The sequence below is a fragment of the Culex pipiens genome, chromosome 1, assembly GCF_016801865.2.
Source record: "Culex pipiens pallens isolate TS chromosome 1, TS_CPP_V2, whole genome shotgun sequence".
Taxonomy (NCBI): Eukaryota; Metazoa; Arthropoda; class Insecta; order Diptera; family Culicidae; genus Culex; species Culex pipiens.
In genome coordinates, this window is record NC_068937.1 from 107,253,569 (window position 1) to 107,273,671 (window position 20,103).

General features: G+C 39.8%; 2 protein-coding genes across 3 annotated transcripts; one reads left to right on the forward strand and one right to left on the reverse strand.

The window, feature by feature from the left end:
• Window positions 1-3,181: 3,181 nt before the first annotated feature.
• On the forward strand, window positions 3,182-17,385 carry LOC120420722 (ras-related protein rab7). 2 transcript variants are annotated; one of them, XM_039583820.2, is made up of 5 exons: window positions 3,182-3,342; window positions 13,801-14,054; window positions 14,118-14,336; window positions 14,402-14,539; window positions 16,476-17,385. In XM_039583820.2, the coding sequence occupies exons 2-5, from the start codon at window positions 13,875-13,877 to the stop codon at window positions 16,563-16,565; spliced, it is 627 nt and encodes a 208-aa protein (XP_039439754.1). In that variant the 5' UTR covers window positions 3,182-3,342; window positions 13,801-13,874; the 3' UTR covers window positions 16,566-17,385. The 2 variants fall into 2 exon arrangements, with proteins under 2 accessions (XP_039439754.1, XP_039439755.1); XM_039583821.2 differs by lacking the exon at window positions 3,182-3,342 and adding an exon at window positions 5,093-5,247.
• On the reverse strand, window positions 7,600-9,012 carry LOC120420709 (uncharacterized). The gene is made up of 3 exons (XM_039583803.1): window positions 8,731-9,012; window positions 8,271-8,661; window positions 7,600-7,757 (listed from the first exon to the last, which is right to left on the reverse strand). Exons 1-3 carry the CDS (start codon window positions 9,010-9,012, stop codon window positions 7,600-7,602), a joined length of 831 nt encoding a protein of 276 aa, XP_039439737.1.
• Window positions 17,386-20,103: the final 2,718 nt, after the last annotated feature.

Genomic DNA, 20,103 nt, shown 5'->3' on the forward strand with positions numbered 1-20,103 from the left:
GAGACCGGTCGGGAATCGAACCCGGAACCTTCTGCTTATGAGGCGGGAGCCGTAGCCATTAAGCCACGGGCCGGTCCCTTAAACGTCAGAGCAGCTTTTTCAAAACAACAAAAGACTTTTGACAAACCTCGTACAGGCTGATCCTACAAAAGATTTTTCTGCATGTAATTCTATTTTCATTTATTTTTTTGCAATTATATTTAAAATGCATCTTTAATCAGTTAATGTTTGTTTGCTTACGTAATATGATGTTTTATGATGTGTTGATAGTAAAATATGTTTTGCCCTTGATTCAGATTGATAGCAAACAATTTCCTATTGAAAAAATCACAAACACAAAAGGGCACATAACAATGTTCTCTCCAAACTAGACAAAAAGTTCAATTTTGCCCTTTTCTTTTTCATTAGTTTTTGTAGTTGCGGAACTTTCTATGTTATAAAGTGAACTTTTCTTACATTCTTAACACTAATTCACTTCAAAACAAAGTTTGATTTACGTTTCACCAAGGATTTCTGCAGAAAAAAACTTCGTCGAAATACAATATTTCGACGTCGTCGTGCTATCATGTCGCACCCGCAATTTTGACGTTCCGAGAAAAACGCGTTTTAATGTTTGACCTTGAATAAACAAAAACGAAAGCACGCAATGTAAACAATAACAAACACGTTTTGTTTGGCTGACCATTCTGTGCATTGTCCCGAAGTTTGGTTGAAGTTGGTTGCTGGAGTCCCGAGTTATAATTAAAAATGTTTACGGTAGTCTAACTTGTACGTGCGTCAAACGCATCCTGACCTGAAATCCCTTTGCCCTTTGTCGCACTTACATCAATTTTGAGGGAGTGACAAGATAGCACGACAGGATTGAAACTTCTTTTATATGTAGAGTGACCAAAATTTTCAGAGCTTGTTTGGTTTTCATTGAATATCTCAGGATTGAAATCGAATTTTGGGGATCTGTGAAGGTCAAAAGATGAGGCATTGTGAGCTGCACAAAATGGCGTTCTTAACTCAATTTGGCCCAAAATGCACGTACGACAAGTTAGCACGACGGCGACGATTTAATACGGTCCCGCGGCTGCTGTTCAGTACACTTTTGAAGAATTTTTATGTTTCACATACCTTATATACACAATTCGATCACAAAACTTCATCAATTATAAAAATTTCCGCTGGATTCCTCATTATTTCTTACTAAACAAAAGGGCCCAAAACAACAATCGGGTGACAGCCCTTTAGTGCCCTTTTAGTTCTCTTCGAAATTGCATTTAGAAAGGGCCCATTATGAACAACTGATCCGAATATGTGGGATGCTTTACCAAACCATGAAAATTATCCGTTTAGAAATAGAAGGACCCGATATCTATCCAATGCTTCAGAACCAGAAATCTTCATTTTTATATTGTTTTCGTTGGTTTGAGGGAATATGCCAGTCCAAAAACAGAATAAATTAGAGTAATGATTTGAAATAATTCCACACAAGCGTGTAAACGACTTTATACCACCAGATGGCTCTAGCAGTCAGATTTGAGTCTCTGCTGCCGGGGTCGAGTCTCTGCCTATCTCAGCACTCTGTCGGTGGAACTTTATCCACAGCAACCCAAATTTGAGTATCACTTACCCATTATTGGGTAGATAAATTAACTCTTTTTTTTTTTTTGCAGGGATGCCAAAGCTCATTTATTATGTGAGGTATAGCGGATCTTTGAGCTGCTTAAAAAATAGTTGTAGAGTTTAACAGATTTTCCATTAGTTTACAGCTCTTCTAGACATAGAAAAGCATTTGACAGTGTTTGGCATAAAGGTTTGATTGCGAAATTGAAAAGGTTTAATTTTCCGATTTATATCGTGAAAATTATCCAAAATTATTTGACGGATCGTACTCTACCAGGTATGCTATCAGAACAGCAAATCTGGCGTCCCTCAAGGTAGCATTTTGGGTCCAATTTTATACAATATTTTTACTTCTGACTTGCCTGATTTGCCCCCAGGAAATCACTTTTTGCTGATGATACAAGTATCTCCGCCAAAGGTAGAAGCCTTCGTTTCATCACAAGAAGATTACAAAAAAGCTTGGATATTTTCAATTCATATTTGAAAGAATAGAAAATTACTCCAAATGCTGCAAAAACTCAACTTATTATTTTCCCTCACAAACCAAGGGCTGATTTTCTTAAACCAAAAAGTCATCACATTATAAAGATGAATGAGGTAAATTTAAAGTGGGAGGATCAAGTGAAATATATCTTGGACTTGCTTTTGACAAAAACCTTACTTACAAGGATCACATTGAAAGTATACAGGTTAAATGTAACAAATATATTAAATGTTTGTCTCCACTTATAAACAGGAATTCTAGACTTTGTCTCAAGAATAAACTGTTAATTTATAAACATATTTTCAGACCTGCGATGCTGTATGCTGTGCCGATCTGGACAAGCTGTTGCTGAACCAGGAAGAACAAACTTCAGAGGATTCAGAACAAATGTCCTTATGTCCAATAAGATAATTGATACATTTCGACAAAAATCATTGCAGTCTTCAGCTGCATTGATCCGCTCTTTATATAGTTTATAAGTTAGTTTTAAGGTATCCCTTTTCCCTTTTGTACATGTAGGACCTCCTACATTTGAAATCACTGAATAGCGAAAGCTACAATATTTCATGAATAAATCTCGACTTTTTTTTTATTAGGTCCTATAAACATATGAAAGACAATAGGTTATAGGACCTTTTAAAAAAAAACTCTGGAAATGAAAGATGCTTGTATTTAAAATTGAGGTGAAAAGTCATCGATTGTGATTGGATACTCAATAATAAACTGAATGAATGTACATGGAAAAGAAAATCTGAATAAATATAAACTAAAAAAAAAGTTTACTCACAATAAAAAACCATGATTTGGGGGAACGACATGTAATTCCATCGAGCACCTGATGTTGGCATATAAGCAATTTGACGTTTAATTGCAGATTGTAAAAGACGTTTTCAACTGAATAATAAAACATATGAAAATTTCCCTCAAGTTATAACATTTTTTTTCATCTGATCGCAATCCATTTATTTACGAAATATTTAAAAAAAATCCATCATACCTTATTAAATGCCTTGACAGGGATGCCTTGACAGGGAAGAAAACATTTCAGCTGGCATCCTTGCGTCACTCAGCAGTGCTGAGCACAGTCAGTGTCAGTTTAGTTCAGCAGCAGTCAGTCAGTCAGTGCAGTGGTGAGAGAGAAAAAGTTGAGTCGACAAATTTGTGAAGTGAAAAAAGTGAATTTTCTACTGCGTTCGAGTTTGGTTCGTGCGAAGAAAAACCTGCTTCCTCGAGTTGTGGATTACACGGTACGGAATCGGGTTGATTACGGGATTTTGTTTTGTCCAGTGCGAGAATCGGTGACGCAAAAGCCTACTTTGATCGTGTGTGTTTTTCTGCGTTTTCGATCGCTGTCGTCGTCGTGCAACTTGGATGACAAGATTGTGTAAAATTCCTTTGTTAAAAAGAAGGGAGGAGGAACTAAATGCCACCCTTCCGCTTTGCCCGAGGGTATCCGATTCCTCCAGCCGAGGTCAGCTGCATTTGATTGCTGTGACACTGTCAAAAAACCACAACCAGGAAGCAAAATGGATTAATTAGCGATTATCGCACCACCATCGGAACAACGGGACAATCTGGGGTGACGTTACGTCCGTCGTTCCTCCCCCTCTGGCCTGCACCACCTTGCTGCTCCTCCAGTCATGGTGCCATGGCCAAGAAAGAGCGAGAGAGAAAACAACAAAAACACTCGACCCGTCTCTCGAATTACACACAGAGATAAGCCCCGTCCAAATCAGTCAGAATATTTCTGAGGTTCTTCTAATCATCTTTCCGTCCCTTGGACCGCGATAGTGCGCGGGTTCTGCGTCGAAAGATTTCCGTTCCGTCGTCGTCGTTGTTCTGAATTAGTCAGAGAGCGACATGCATTGGTACGACGTCGGGCGAGGATCAACAAAATAATAATTGCGTCTCTGCTGGGCTGGCTAGTCTCGTCATGGTGCTTTGGTACCAATACATTCAGACACATTCAGCAGAGTGGTGTGGAAGTGGCAGTGAAAGAAGGCCTCTAACTTTTTTTGTTTTGGCCCCGAACGCGTAGCAGTGTTGCGCGTTCAACTGCTGGTTGTAAAAACATTCAAGTCTGGGTCTTGCAGCGGCTTCTTTGTGTGGAGTTTAGAGCCAGTACTGGGTCAGGATACACAAACATTAGCTGAGTGTCTGTCTACACAAGTCAAGCTGGATTTTCTAGAAGAGTATTTTTCCCAGCCTAAAGAAAACATTATTTTAGTGACATTCGCCCCACGAACAGCGCCGAAGCAAGCCCCTCGTTTTCTGTTTGTTGATTGTTATTGTTTTGACAGGTGCCCATGTTGTCGCTTGAAAATCGATCAGAAACGTTGAAAACAATCAGAGCAAGCGGGAGCACGAGCACAGCTGTACAGGTCAGCTGCGAAAAGACACCGAATATGTGAATAACTCACCGTCACAGAACCGGACCCGTTTCGACATCCTATCGCGCCTCAATAGTAAGATTGCTGTATTTATGACTATGATAATACCATGCATTTGCATATACAATTATGGAGCCTTCATCTACTTTACGGTGTAGTCTCAGGATTCTGTACCAAAATCATTTAATTAGATAATTTAAAAATTATACGAATGTTGCTAATTCCTAACGTTCAGCTCCATTTCAAAGTCCATGTGACCTCATTTAATAAACTGCACGACCAGTCAGCGATATGCCCTGGTTCCACTGGTCCACATATCGATGCCAATCAAATGCAGAACCGTGTAGAAGCGTGCACCATTTGTTCTAGACACGCTATTCTAGGCTTTAACTTGGCCACGAAACCACACTTCCAAGGCATCATCCCTGTATTCTGTCGTAGCAGTAGGTATAGAAGCTGATAATGAATGAATCATCCGCTTATGACTGGCAAGTGGCTGTTTGTGTTGGTGCAACTTGTTGGCCTGGCTGGTAGTTCCACCGTCCTAGGTCGTGCTATCAATATAGTCAAATTTTGCTGCTGGACCATACGGGTAGTTCGACAATCGTTGCAGGAATGTTTCCAACTCGAGCTGAACTCTAAAGGGGACGAAAATAAATCATAACAAGTCGTTCAATCGACGTCACAAAGCGATATTCCAAGAGCGGAAGGAAAAAGACACTCGCTTGTCGTCGTCGTCGTTTTGTTCCATTTCTGCGAACTGTGAGTATTGAGTGTCACGTCACGTCTCTCTTTCTACAAGCTAGTAGCGATCTGTAGTGGTTGCCAGTGATAAGCCGATCGTGAAATTACAGCTTATCAATGAATTTCAACTTTCAATTTTGTTGAGTTCATTTAGTTCGACATTCTACCATAGTCCGTCCATAATTCGCAAATGACGGATTTTGGCGGTGATTACGAAACACGCGCTTTCACAACCATTTTTTTCGGTTGCAACGAGCCGTTAAAAATATTCAGTGTGAAAAAAGCAATCATGCAGAAGTGAGGAAGCTCTAGCAAAAACATTACGTTCAACTCCGAGTGCATCCTGCTGCTTTCTTGTCGATATTCACTTACCCATAGTATACATTTTGCGGTTCCCGTCAAGAACAATGAGCAACGAACGAATCAACGGCTGGCTGGTTTGAAGCGATTTCGCAAAATTCCATTGATACATTTGCTTCTTTGTTGCTGTTTATTGCCAGTGGTGATTGCCTGTTGGTTTTTGGGGTTATTGAGTTGGTACGTTACTCAGCAGCTTCAGAGGGGGGATGTTTGCTTCTGATTTTTAAAATGCAGCGAGTTGTGCAAACGGTTAAAACATTGGCCGACGACCTTGGCTTTGGAACTGGGTTTGCCTTTCGTTGTTTCGACAATTATTATTTGTTATTTAGACTATCAATAACTTAGTTTCCTATTGAAAGTTATTTGTTAGGGATAAATAAAATACATGCAAATTGCTCGTATTTCTATGTGTTGGTATGAGCTCACGTTTAAATATTTGATATTTTGAATACTATTCATTTCAGTCTTGTGTGCATGAAAAATGCAGATGTTCAAAAATCTATTCAATTTTTTTTTTTTCGTGCGCACAAAGTTCAAGTACAGTCCAAACTTGATTATCCGAAGTTAGATTAATCATGACAAAATGTTGTTTTTCGATTTATTTATTTTCAAACCCGAGTTCTGCAATCTCAAACTATTCAAATTCTAGTTGTTGATTACTTGTTTCATTACTAAATTTATATTTCCAATAATCCATTACCGCCATAATGGCCGTAATCTTAGATGTCATAGTCTTAGATAAATTTAAAGCATTTTTAGAGTAATATTACGGCTCTACAACCCAAAAACCTTATTTTTGACTTGCCATCATGTCCTTTTGCAAACACTCAAAAGATAAGAGCTCCCGAACTTTTCAAAGAAAATCAATCAGCCGAATATTGTTTTGTGAATCTCATTGTTAGTGTAGAATCTTCACTCCCCTAACACACATCCGTTCCATACTGCAATTCAATCACAACTGACGTTTGACATTTACTCTCTCGCTCATGTTCGTTCGTTCGTCTGACACATCTGAACTTGGTTTACTCATTTGGAGCCTAACATTTCAAAAGGGCACAAAACTTTTGTAAACAATAGTGTATCCCTTTCACTCAAATGACAGTTTACATAAGGTGTGAAAGGGACACACTCTTGTTTACAAAAGTTTTGTGCCCTAATGAAATGGCAAGCACGATTTTATGTGTAGATGCTACACTTGGAACTACTCATAACTCTACATCTCTCTCCTTGTCCGATAAAAATAAGCGAGAAAAAAATCTCCATCTGATTCAACTGTCTTTAGAAAGTCTTAAAACCCTAATTCCAGCATTGACCCATTTTTCGTTCGTTTTATTTAACAGTATGAATTAAGGATGATTCTTCAATTCCTACATAATACATTCTCCATGGAGCATGCTGATAACAATATTCAATCCCTATTTGTGAAGCAGATTCATTTTAATACGTTACGCTAGAGCTCCATTGTGAGATTAACTATTTCAATGACCCTTTCGCGTGGAGCAAACGGACTCACAATCCAGTGGTCGCCGGTTCATACTCCGCGGCGAGCGCCCAACAATTCTAAGTGTAAATATGGGTATTCAGCGCCTTCGCCCCGTGCCGTACTTTCATACACTTAGGCACCCAGGGTGAGCTAGACATTGAACAACTATTTCGAAACGCGTCTGCTTCCAAACAACCAAGTCATGTCAACAATCAAGCCGTCTCCATCAAAACAAGACGTTACCTAAATTTATCTGAAATCCCTTAAGCAAGCCAATGAAAACATCCTTATCAAGACATCCAACTTTCAAATATGAGAATCATAGCATTACAGCGGAACAAATTTTGTCAACCATTTGATCTTAACTTCAACAATTCACTATCACCTCTTCTGGAGCAAAATGAATGTTATGATCGCTCGTCTCACATATTCAGTATTCACTGCCGATACATCTTCACCACGTCGGCGGTGAATGCGACCGGATGACGACGGAATCGAAGAACGATGGAGAACAGGTCGTTCTGGACCTAGTTCTGGGCGGTCGGTCCCAACTTCAACACATCGTTCAGGGAGTACTTGTCGGCCTTGGCGCTGGCGTCGAAAACCACTCGCAGCTTCGTGGACGAACTGGACGGTTTGAGCACAGCGTGGTGCGGCAGGTAGTACTTACGCACTTCTGGTAGGTCTTGTTGTTCATATTGTGGTTTCGGAAATAAATCGAATTTTCGCGGCGACTTATCTGACACTACGCTTTGCAAACTTATCAATTCTAATTCTGAGTGTAACAAGTTGTGTTGAACGCGAGGATAAACGTCACTGAAAAAATATTTTGTCGCTCTGGCACCAAATCGAAACGAGCGATTTCCACTCTCGCCGCACTTTTTCTCTCCGCCTTTTTCTGTCAAGCTTTATAGCATCAGCGCTTGCGTGATGGCGTTAGAAATTTTGGATGATTATGTTGACCATTTCTGCAGGTAAAAATAGTGCATATTTTATTTTGTTTTTCATTAAATAAACAAAAAAAGTTGGTTCATCCACCGCCAAAAATTTTCGTCAATCAAAACAATATGGAGGAATCACAACAAAGTTGGCTTACACACTGATCGAGTAATACCAAATTAAGCTTGACAGAAAAAGGCGGAGAGAAAAAGTGCGGCGAGAGTGGAAATCGCTCGATTCGGTTTAGTGCCAGAGCGACAATAAATCTCCTTGCAGTGACCCAGCGCCTCGTACTCTTCGACGAACGCCGTGTACTGTTCTCGGAGTTCCGGGTTGCGCGACAGACGGCGCTCCAGCAGGTTGAATCTTCTCAACACCTGGACTCGGTTGTCGTCCAGCTCAAGAACCGTGTCCTTGAACGGCAACTGGACGACGAAGCGGCCACTTTCGTCGCGGCCGTGGGTGCCGCGAAAGTGCTCTTCCACTTCCTGTTCTTCGTTGGTTTGCAACTGCTTGTCGGCTAGTTCTTCGACCAGCCAGAACTTCTCGATTGCGTTGTTCAGCTGATCCTTCAACGTGATGTTCGAGTGGACGACTTGGCAACTCAGCTGCTGGAACGGGTCGTACACGCCAGTCACGATCCAGCCCAACTCGGTTTCACGCAGAGTCACGGTGCCGTTCGCCAATTTCACTCGATCCGTTCGCAGCAAGTTTCACACGTAGTTCGACGCCATGACCAGGTCGATCTCGTGCGGCTCGCTGAACTTCGGGTCTGCCAGGAACAAGTCGCTCGGGATGTACCAGGCAGCTGTCTCGATTCTCGCCGACGGGATCCGTCCCGTGGGGTTGTCCGAAATCAGACACGAGATGTTGTCTTGGAACTGACAGTACCTTGACGAGAAGGTAAGGTTGACTCCCTTCTTTGCTTGCGTCTTCACTGCGTTGGCTCCAATGACCGTCACGTTACACTTTTCGATGGTTAGGCCGAGGGTTCGAGCCATCGCCTTATCTACGATTGAACTCTTTTAGACAACACTTGTAGGCAGCGCCAGAACCTATTCTTATTAATATAAGCACCTCACTTCTCTACTCTCTTCCAACAAAAAAATATACATTAACAGAATAAACTTGCAGTTGACTTCCATAATCATACACCTCTTAAAGCTTCCTCAAAAGTTCAGTTATCAATCAGCCGTGAGCAAAATAGTCTTGATCTTATTAGATTAAGGACTCGGCTGATAATCAATAAAAGAGTACAAAGAAAGCACTAACAATTAGCACACGAGAGCCAAAACCTTCAGTTCATATCGAGACCTTCTTCTGTCCTTCCGGCTGCTTTCATCTCAAGCTGTTCACGGAAATCTCTCAGAGATTCAATCGGAACATCCTTAGCACTCCAGTTAACCTTCATTTGCTATCAACTGTCTTAAACAGTTTATCGAACATATTTCATGCCTCTACAGTAACATAATTGCATACACAATTGTTAAGGTGAAATTCCAGAACAACCTATTTGGGCTTCTTCTTCGTCTTCTTCTTCTTGGTAACAATCATCGAAATCATTAATCATTTTCATAATGCTTGTGTTGGTAAAACTGCCACACACACCGATACAATCCTTACCTTATTTACAAACACTTATCAAACACAAATCTATTCGTTTTGTTTGCTAACAAAAGTAAACATTTACAAAAAGGTTAATTCATCTAGCAGTGGGAATTGGATGATGCACGAAGTGATTTCTCGATTAAATTTTCAAAAGGCCCTATCTGCATAGGAAACCCATGAGGGATAGGTTGTTTTGAAAATTTAATCTAGATTTGTGATTTTTTTTTCTTCGATAAGCTCTGTCTCCATTTTGCACACAGGTTTTTGCGATTTGTATTTCGTCGAATTGTTTTTGACTCTGATTCTTTAGAGAAACCGGATTTGGTCTCTGTGGCCACCGGGAACCTGATAAAATATAAAAAGACCCCATCATAGACGAATGGCATCACCTGCAATTTTAACCAATCGAATCGCTTTCAGTTTTATTTGTGTGTGTATACTTTGACTTTGACGTTTGACCCTAAATATTAATGTTATTAATTAGTGTGGCCATGTGACCTTTCGGTTCTGGAAATCCGAAACATCGAAAAAAACAAAAAACAAAAAATAATCAGTATTTAACGTATACTTGTAGCACTAAATACACTTATAATAGTAGAAGTTCATAAAAAAAAATTGCACAGACATGCTGCCGGTTGTAGCAGGTTCCCGATGGCCGGATTTCCTGGTATCTACGCTCTCATTAAATTAAATTTTGAGAAATTAAGTTAGTTTTCAATCTGTGATTTTTTTAATACTTAGGGAAGGTTGAGGTTTTGGTTCTTGTTCTCTCTTATTAATCAATTCTTTATATTGAATATCTGGATTAAAGTGGATTGCTTTGCTTTTTTGAATATCTGTATATTTCTATTGAAAAAAGGTTTAGGGGATTATCAAAAAGAATCATTTCGAATGGGTTTTAGTAGTCAACTTTTTTCGTTAGCTTAATATTACATTTTAATAACCCAATCACACGTCGACCAAATCACACGTTGAGGATAGTTACGACGGGGCAACGAATTTCACCTGCTTGTGCGTTAGTATACACGGACATTATCTAGGAGAATCCCGCGATTTCCGGCCGACAAAAAGTTACAGGTCCTTTTCCTCCTCGATGAGTATACATTTAACCAGGCTGAGAACACCGGTATTGGCACAGGTTCGCCATAATGATTATTCTACAGATAGAAACTGTCCGCGTCCGTTCCTCCCGATTCCCGAGGTTAAAGTTTCGTATAAATTTCCTCGTAATCAATCTGAATTTGATGGACACGGCACACTCCCGTGGGCCTCGTAAATCTGCGCTCGATAAAGAACCAGAATTGAACAGCTGGAACGGATGTTTGGAGAGTAAATTGGAGTCACCGTCACACAGCTGGAACGGATTTTCGACAGAGCAGCTTCGGGGTCATCTGAAAATATCTTCATTAGAATTCCTGTTCCGATGGGTACGATCGAAGTGCTCCTCCAATCTAAACGGCCAGTAATGAACTCACCGTTACCGAGATTCCTCATGGCGAAAAAACGGCTCTTTCGGGGACTTGACCAGCCGATTTCCGTGGCCGGATTTGTGGGAAAAATTACTTTTTTCACCGTCGATTCCGCCGCTCATTTTTTTTTCTTCGCTCTTAGCTGCTTGACAGTTTACTGAGATGTGTTTTTGTTCGCTCTCTGCAAGGCTGTATATCATAGGTACTCGCGATCTTGCTTTGCATTAGTGTGAGTGCATGACTCCGTGCCACTAAAACCAAAACAATAACAAACGAACAATGGACCGTGCCAGGAAAACCAAAACATAAACAATGTCAGTGTCAGTGGAGTGAGAGAGTCAGAGATAACGATTTTGACAACCGCACTACTACACACTCAATCGCCAGTACCTTAGGTAGAAAGCCATGCGCTCTCTGTTTTCGCTGTTTTCCCCTCTAACTGACAGTTGGGCTGTCTGCAATAGCAGTGAGGCCAGGTCGATGGTGACTAAAAATCCTTGTTGTTTCTTTTTATTTTGATTGCTTTCTTTTGCCAATTGAATGCTGCCTAAATATTTTTTTTAGCATAAAAATATATATTTGCCAGTTCTCTGTTTTTTTTTTCAAACCCAAATGTTTGTTTTGGTTGAAATTAGAATAAAAAAATGCTTGGGTAAATTTTGCTGATTTATTTGATTGGCAACACTTTGCACACTGAATCATACACTTTTGGATAGGGCTTGTGCCAAATTAAACTGAGGCACGAGGCTTTGTTTTAGCGTGCCTTTTTCAAATGTGCAGTGAGAAATGATGATTTACCAAATAATTCACACACACTTTGAAAGAGTAGTGTGTACGATGTGTACAGATAAAGACAAATACAACGATAATATTTTCGGTCGGTTGCTCGGGTTCTAGTAAAGTCGGCAAATTGTGATAAAATTGTACTTTTTTGGCTCGTCAAAACCAGTGTTTCGGAAAGTTTTTACCATAAAAAGATGTGCTTAGTGATACCAGACCGATCCGCCCAGAGAGATAGGCAGAAATATATAAAATAAAGTGGGGCTCAGATTTGAGAAGAAGAAGTGTATTTTTCGGGAAAAAGAAGAAACCGTGGTGCAATTTTTTAGTGACTCTAATTTAGACTGAGTTTTTGGAAGTTTTTGGACAAAATGTGAAGCCAAACTTAGTGAGGAAGGTAAATCATGGTCATACTTGGTTGGTGATAACGTGTGGAAAAGGTAGGTGGCAAAATAGTGATCCTAGAGTCGAATTTCTAGTAGTGGAAATTTTTCGTTGCTGGGGTCTAAGGTGAAACAACCAATCATTAATGAGAATTAAGGGGTAGTGACGGCAGCCTTTTCCGCCATTTTTCTGTTGTTTTGGAATTTCACCTTAAATTATTCTTTTTTAATTTAAAAATAACTAATTTGGTCATACAAAATCAATAGACAAAATTTCATACAAATCAAAAACTGCAATACCGTCAACTGGGGCGAATTTGGACACATGGGGCGAATTGGGACAGCAGTTTTAACCATGTTAGAGCACAATATTATGATTTTTCTGGTTGTTTCGGATAGAACAGACTCAGACCAACAAAATGTGTACATCCATTTTCAAATTTAAAACCCTTAAGTGCTCTAAACACTGCTGTCCCTAATCAGACTGTAGTCCCGATTCACCCCAGTTGACGGTAGTTACTTGGCAAAAACGAAAATTAATAAATACATTTTGAAAAAAAAAAAAATAACGCCTTAATTGTTTTGCTTGTTTGTTGTTGTGCAGGTTTGGTTTCAAATATATATCGAATATATCTCTAACAATATTTTTTCCAATTTCCGCCATTACGTGGATTGTCTTCCGGTACCCCCTGAGACCCCTCGTGTTACCTCAAGGGGTACATGTACCCCAGGTTGAGAACCGCTGTGCTAGTGTAATAGTAAAATCGGTGACCCGCCCAATAATCCAGATAATAATTTTTTGAGTTTCTTTTTGCCGATCTTCCATGCGCATGAGAGGAGAGCCTTTTTTCCATTCCTTTTTTTCTCTTGATAAGCGTCAAAAGATTTTCTTTTGATAAAGATTCTTCCATCATTGAACATTTGTGATTTTTTTTTGTTTATTTTGTCATGTTTATGCACCGATTTTTTTAGGACTTTTAAACCAATTCATTATTTTTGTGATTTTCAAGTGTTACTAAACAAAGATTTAAAAACAATCAAATAAAATCTAAATTTGATGATTATGAATAGTCTGAGGAGCCACTTTAGGCTAGCAGTAATTTAAGAATTCATTGAGTTTTGAACTTTCTCGTTGGGGAATCAAAAAAAAATCATCTACAGAGCAATGATCTCGAAGCAAATTAGAAAGATACCTAGCGCGATGAAGTTGTTTACACAAGTTTAGCTCAGCTCAACTGAATGCACTGCTGTGAAGGTTCCAGTACAGTGATAAAAACCCGTGATTAGAGAGAGCAGCCGCAGGCATCGCTTCAACGTCACAATAGAAAACGTCCGTATTTACCAAGTATTAGCGATCTGCAAATGATCACAGCATTTCAAGCATGTTCAAGTCTGATAAACGACGACGACGACGGTCGATGACACATTTTGCTGTGTTGACATCAGAGTCGGTACAGTGATTTGCATATTTTATCGCTTTGCGTCCCGCCCAAAACTGTCAACTTATCAATAACGTTCAAATTCTGATGTTTGCTCTCTTTCTATTTAGAACCGACTAGCGGCCAGGGTCGGCTTTAGAGACGAGAAAACTTCTAAACAATTCTTGTTGATTGATCGGCCAGGATGGCGACCAGGAAAAAGGTCCTACTGAAGGTGATCATCCTCGGCGACAGCAGCGTCGGCAAGACTTCGCTGATGAACCAGTACGTGAACAAGCGCTTCTCGAACCAATACAAGGCCACGATCGGGGCGGACTTTCTCACCAAGGAGGTGGTCATCGACGATCGGGTCGTCACGATGCAGGTCAGTTTCGGTGCGATCGATGGAGATATCTTTAAATGCTAACCCGTTTCTCTTTGGTTTCAGATTTGGGACACGGCCGGTCAGGAGCGTTTCCAGTCGCTCGGAGTGGCGTTCTACCGCGGGGCGGACTGCTGCGTGCTGGTGTACGATACGACCGCGCCGAACACCTTCAAGAATCTCGACTCGTGGCGGGACGAGTTTCTGATCCAGGCGAGCCCGCGCGACCCGGACCACTTTCCGTTCGTAGTGCTCGGCAACAAGATCGATCTGGAGAATCGTGCGGTACGGTTGCATTAACTGTGCTGTGTTTAGAAGTTGGTAATCTTATCAAAATGTCTTCTTTTTAGGTGTCAACGAAGCGTGCCCAGCAGTGGTGCCAGGCCAAAAATGATATTCCCTACTTTGAGACGTCGGCCAAGGAAGGCATCAACGTAGATCTTGCGTTCCAGACGATTGCCAAAAACGCGTTAGCCCAGGAGAGTGAGGTGAGTTTCGTTTCTTTATATCTGGAGAAAACAAACATTGCAGAAATTACCACGTCAACCAAATTCGCACATCAAAGAACTCGTCAATCAACAGTGAAATCAGGAGCTGCGGTGGAGTCTCAAAAAAACTTTGGAGGTGTTTGAAGTCACTGGTTCAGCCTGGAAGACAGCTACCAACAGATGTAGTTTTTGGATAGCCACGAGGGGATGCTGAAACGGCTAAGCGTCTGAACAACTTCTTCGTTCGGAGTGTGGAGAAGATACATGAACATTTACACCTGTAAGAGGAGGGGCGGATGAGCTGATGAGTGAATTTGAGCCCATCACGCTAAGCAGGCTGGAGTGAACAGAGCGGTCACAGAAGGGTTGCACTGGAATTGGAAATGTCACAAAACGGGTCACGTGGCTGTGGTTTGGACGTGGTTGCAGTAGATCTGTTGGATACGGATGGAAGATGACTTTAGTGGTTCCCTACTCATAGGTTCCGAGATCCAATAAGCCAGATTAACCATTCTCCTGTTGCTGAAGTGGAAGCAGTGCATTGAAGAAGGTAGCATTTAAAGCGGGCCATCGGAACCATTGACCGAAAGAACCTGATAGGTGGTTTATCAGTTACCTTGACAACCGGTAGCAGGTCACGAAGGTCACTAAAAACAGCAGTAAATCTTAGATTACCACCAGAAAGCGTGCTAGGGAATAACATCAATCATTGTCGAGAGTTCAGGTTAATCTGTTGGCCGATCGAAGACACAGTGTTGTTCGTGGTTGGCGGTTGGCTTCGATGAATGCTTTGATTTTATGAACGAAGAGTTGGTCGGATTCTCAGAATGGTTATAGTGGAAGAAGCTGCAGCTGCAAGGACAAAGTGCATGGTGGTGACGACTCGGCAGACCAACGAGTGCAGATGGATGGTGGAAGCGTGGAGCGAGTAATGTCCATGAAATACCTCGAAGTCATGCTGGATGAAAAGCTCAACTTCAGCGAACACATTGATTTCACCGTTCGGAAAGCAACCATGAAAGTTTTGCGTCTTGTGTATGATTAATCGCTACTTGACAGCAGAAACATAGGTGCTGTTTTGCAACTAGCTCATCGCTCCGTTCTTCGATTACTGTTCATCAATCTTATTCTTGGCGACACAACGGTAGCTCAAAAGAAGGCTCACCTTAGATGTATGCTCGAATGTTTACAGTGGACGTTGAAGGAGCAACGATTCGAGTACAACTTCCTTGATTTTGTTTTCGTATATGAAGTAAAGAGGTGGGGACAATCTCAGATTGCAGAACTGGAAAAAAGCATTCACGCAGAACTCGCTATTTTACAGAGAATTTAAACTTTACAACCAGCCTTAAGAGGATGCTAGACGACAACGATTTTAAATGGAGCGGCAAGGAGTTTGTACGATAACGGCCAAGTGAACCACGGTGGTACTTTGACGTAGAGCACGTTATATCGGTCGGCCATCTTAATTATCGGTACACATTCGCTAGGGTTGCCTTTGGGTAGCATATGATAAATCTGATCAAAAGTACCCTATGTGCTCTGATGCTTATGGAAAAGCAAATGGTTCCAATACTTAGGATGTTAAAAAAAAAACGAGCCAATTTTGCGGAAATTTTTGGGCATGATCCGATAGGTGTACTGAGCCTAAATCCCAAATATGAGGTTGACTTTAAAGTTTTAATTGTTAAAGTTTAACCCGTAAAATCGGTGCATTTTGGCTTTTGACAGTTTTGATCCTCTTAACGATGTTTGCATTTTACAAAAACCTCATGAGCTCATAGTTCGTGTTCCAGGAAATTAAATCAGTTCGATTAATCTGAACGAAAATTAATGCGTTTTGGTTAAAAGACTGGGAGACGTCTTTTTTTTTTAATTTGCCTGTTATCTGTGTCCCACATCTCCTAAATCTATGTCCCTTTCCGTCCTCTTCCAGGTCGAACTCTACAACGAGTTCCCGGACCAGATCAAGCTGAACGCGGACCGCAACAACCGGCCCCGAAACGGTGACAACTGCTCGTGCTAACTGCTACTAAATAGGTAAATTTCTAACAAAACAAAAAAAACTATGAACTAAACAAGGAGAAGGAAGCAACAATTGCGCTCGCGCGATCGCGACAGGTACGACGAAAGCGCGGCAGGATGAACATCAGATCAGAACGGGGACAGCCGCCAACTCGCAGTAGTTGAACGATTGATTTATATTTTTTTCAATTTAAGAGTAAACACGTTTTGAAAAACAATATTGAAAGCATAGAAAACCGTAAAGTATGTATATTCAATAGGGAACACCTTATGCAACATCGAGTTTTGCGCTTGACAGTGCGCTTTTCTGAAGCTTTCTTTCTAACAAAAATAAACAAATGCATGCCAGAAGTTTTCATGCAATGGGCCTGGAACTATTCTATCTTTCACGTTGCAAGGAAAAACTCCAATTATGTTGAAACACATTTATTTACACTCTTCGAAACGGTAGAATCAATAAAAACATTACAAAACAATATGAATGATGATGTATAGTTATTATTAAGTATATGTTTTGATTGAGCATCAATGCAGCAGCAAAATTTTGTTTAAAGGCTTAAATCTGATCCTGGGTAGGTAGAGATGATTTAGCGTGTAATAGTGAATCAAGTTTAACAATTGTTTATCTCACTACGAAGCTCTTTCGTTAGTTTAAAAAAAATCGAAAGCACTCGGTACAACAAAAACATATTTTCACTGAAATTCCAATATTACAGTTAGATTCTGCTCGCTTTTGATGCTTTATAATTAAATTATTGACTAAAAACAAGAAAATGCTATAGAATCTAGCTAATAAATGATACAATACAAGCTAAAAAAAACAGCTGAGTAGAATAACAATACAAACGATCAATGTCTTACAAGATGGAATACAAAAGTACTAACATAAAACAAAACAACAGCAAACAAACAAACAATTTTTTAGGCCGTGGCAGCAGTAAGTGTTGTGTGGAAATAGCGAAATAAAACTTTCAAACCCCCCCCCCCCCCCCCCCAAGCAAAATTGGACGAGCTTGATCTAAAAACTCAAAACAAAATTCTCTCCCTCAGTTGTTTTGTTAAGCTCCAACCATGTTTAACTTATATTAACAACAACAAAAATTGATGCAATTACAATAAAAAAAAACATTACACATAAACACATTAAAACATACCGATTGACCATCCATTTGGTGAATGAAAATAGGGAAAAGAAAAGGGATAGTTCGGAATTTGAAATTCTTTTTTTGAGGTAAAATTAAACATCCGATTGAAGTGGTAGCGATTTAGTAGCAGCAGAACCGTCAGGAGAATAACAATGATTGATTACAGACAACTATTTAAAATAGATATAAACAATATAACACATAATAAAAGTGATAAAAAAAATTTAAGCGTCTTTGATTTTAAAATAAATTTTCCGTTCATGGTTTCTCCAGCTGAAAAGCAAAAAAAAATGAAATTGCAAGCCACGGATTCATCATTTGAATGAAAAAGTGTTGTTGTAGCGAGTTAGGAGATAAATTTGTAAACCCTTTGAAACCCTAATTCCTCTTGCCATAGCTGTACCTTCTCGCATCTGAGATCAGTTGTAATCTACCGTTCTTATTTGCAGAATCCCGCTCCGCGAGTGTCGCAGCTATGCTGGCCATCGCAAGAAAGAGTTCTTTGTCGGTCAGCCGCAATAGTTTTACTTATGGACTACACAGTCGAGAATAAACCGTCACCAAGTGACCCTCGAGTTTAAAAAAAACGTTTTCTTTTAGTTCATGTGAAAAACTGTGTTGTAATAAGTGTTTAATGCGAGTTTTTTGGTGTAGTGTCCGAAAATCGTTAAATTACCAACGCGCAAACAAGATCTGAGTTTTGACGGATAAGACAGTAAGAAATTGTAAGGGAAACTTAATATGGAGCATCGGGCGAGAGCGGACGTCTCAACAGCATCAGTCTCAGGTCGCGGTGGTTTTCGAAGTTTTTTCGGTTTTATTTCGATTTTATGTGTGAAAAAATGTGGTGTAGTCGAAGGAGTAATTTTTCTGCCGTGGAAGTGCTTGTTTTTCGCGAATTTTTCATTTAATATCGAAGAATTACGAAGGCGTCATTCAAAACAGGCCATGGCGGTTTTAAGGCCTCGATCGGATTTCTTGCCGTTTTCTGGGGGCTGACAAGGGGGCAGATGATCTGTGAAGAGGGGTAGATTGTTTGTTTAGGAAGAGACAGTGATTATAGTGAAAAAAAAACCCGATTTAATATCACCAGAGGTGAAATAGAGCCTTTCTTACAAAATGATGAAACTCCGAGAAATATATTGATGCAATTATTTTTTCAAAAACATAATGATACCATCCAGTGAGAATTTTACCTAAAGCTTCGAATCTTTTAATGTTAAACCTCAAATGCCATTTTTTTTTAATTTCAGAAGTACATTATTTGTCGCAAGACATTTAAATTTAATTAAGAAAAACATATTGGATTGACATTATTAGAAAAAAATAAAGGGTACTCAGTCTATAATGTTAGTCTATGATAAACTTAAAAAAATATGTATCGCTATTGCACTTTGTCGATCAATTATGAGAAGCCAGAAAGAACACTTTCACGCGTAGCGTTAAACGCGCAAGCGTAAAAGCGATGGCGTTGAAGCTTCGACTTGACGACTTGTCGAGCTTTCGAGCGAGAACGAGCCGGGACTTCGAATTTGATGTTCATTATATGATTTTGTATAAATCCAAAAATTTAATAGGAAAAAATAGGGTAAAAATAAGACGAAAAACACTAAAATCGCTATATCTCTGGAAATACATTTTGGAAAAGCTTCAAATTTTGGGCCCAAACAGTTTATGGCGCATGTTTTTGAATGGCTTTTTGTTTGAAACTGAATTCTTTAAATTTGATAGTGTTATCTGTAAAATAGTCCAAAAAATACCTCTAAAAATGGCTTTGACCACATTTACGGGTCGAAAATTGTGAATCGAAAAATAAAATGTTCGTCTCCGACCCCACGGCTACAGATCTGGCTTTTAAAAATTGTGGGTTTTACGAGCGGTTTTCCAGTTATGGAAGACACAAATTTTTAAGAGCGGATACAGACATCGGCCATGTATTTCAGAAAAAGAGCTCTCAAAAATCAGACTTTGAGTTCCGGGTTTCGGGCCAAAATTCAATCTAAAGAACGCATCTAAACCTTCAATTTAGTAATAGGATTTTTTCCTGGGACGAATCCTCGCCGTGCACGAATTTTTTTAGATTTCTAAAAAAAGCGTTTTTCCAAAAGCAAACCTTAAACCTTTCTTTTGTAAGAAAGGCAAAAAGTCAAACGCTCTCAAATAAAAGTGCGGAATCCAATCGATGTAAAATTTGCTGAGAAGTTTGATCGAGTCGTGAACACTCAGTTAGAAAGATAAATTTAAGTGAAATTACAAATAAATCCTTGGGGAGAATTATTCTGAATGACCCCTTACCTTTTTTGAGAAATTTACTCTGTATATAAAGAAAAATCATACAGCTATAACTTTTGAACCAACCGTCTGATCAATACCAAAATTTACTCGAATACAATT

What these genes read in the sequence shown, in the direction of transcription:
- LOC120420722 (XM_039583820.2), top strand. Translation starts at nt 13,875, where the DNA reads ATGGCGACCAGGAAAAAGGTCCTACTGAAGGTGATCATCCTCGGCGAC. An exon ending in TCGATCTGGAGAATCGTGCG is followed by an intron (nt 14,337 to 14,401) that starts GTACGGTTGCAT and finishes TCTTCTTTTTAG; the next exon opens with GTGTCAACGAAGCGTGCCCA. An exon ending in CGTTAGCCCAGGAGAGTGAG is followed by an intron (nt 14,540 to 16,475) that starts GTGAGTTTCGTT and finishes GTCCTCTTCCAG; the next exon opens with GTCGAACTCTACAACGAGTT.
- LOC120420709 (XM_039583803.1), bottom strand. Translation starts at nt 9,012, where the DNA reads ATGGCTCGAACCCTCGGCCTAACCATCGAAAAGTGTAACGTGACGGTC. An exon ending in TGGTCATGGCGTCGAACTAC is followed by an intron (nt 8,662 to 8,730) that starts GTGTGAAACTTG and finishes CGTGAAACCGAG; the next exon opens with TTGGGCTGGATCGTGACTGG. An exon ending in TCACTGCAAGGAGATTTATT is followed by an intron (nt 7,758 to 8,270) that starts GTCGCTCTGGCA and finishes ATGAACAACAAG; the next exon opens with ACCTACCAGAAGTGCGTAAG.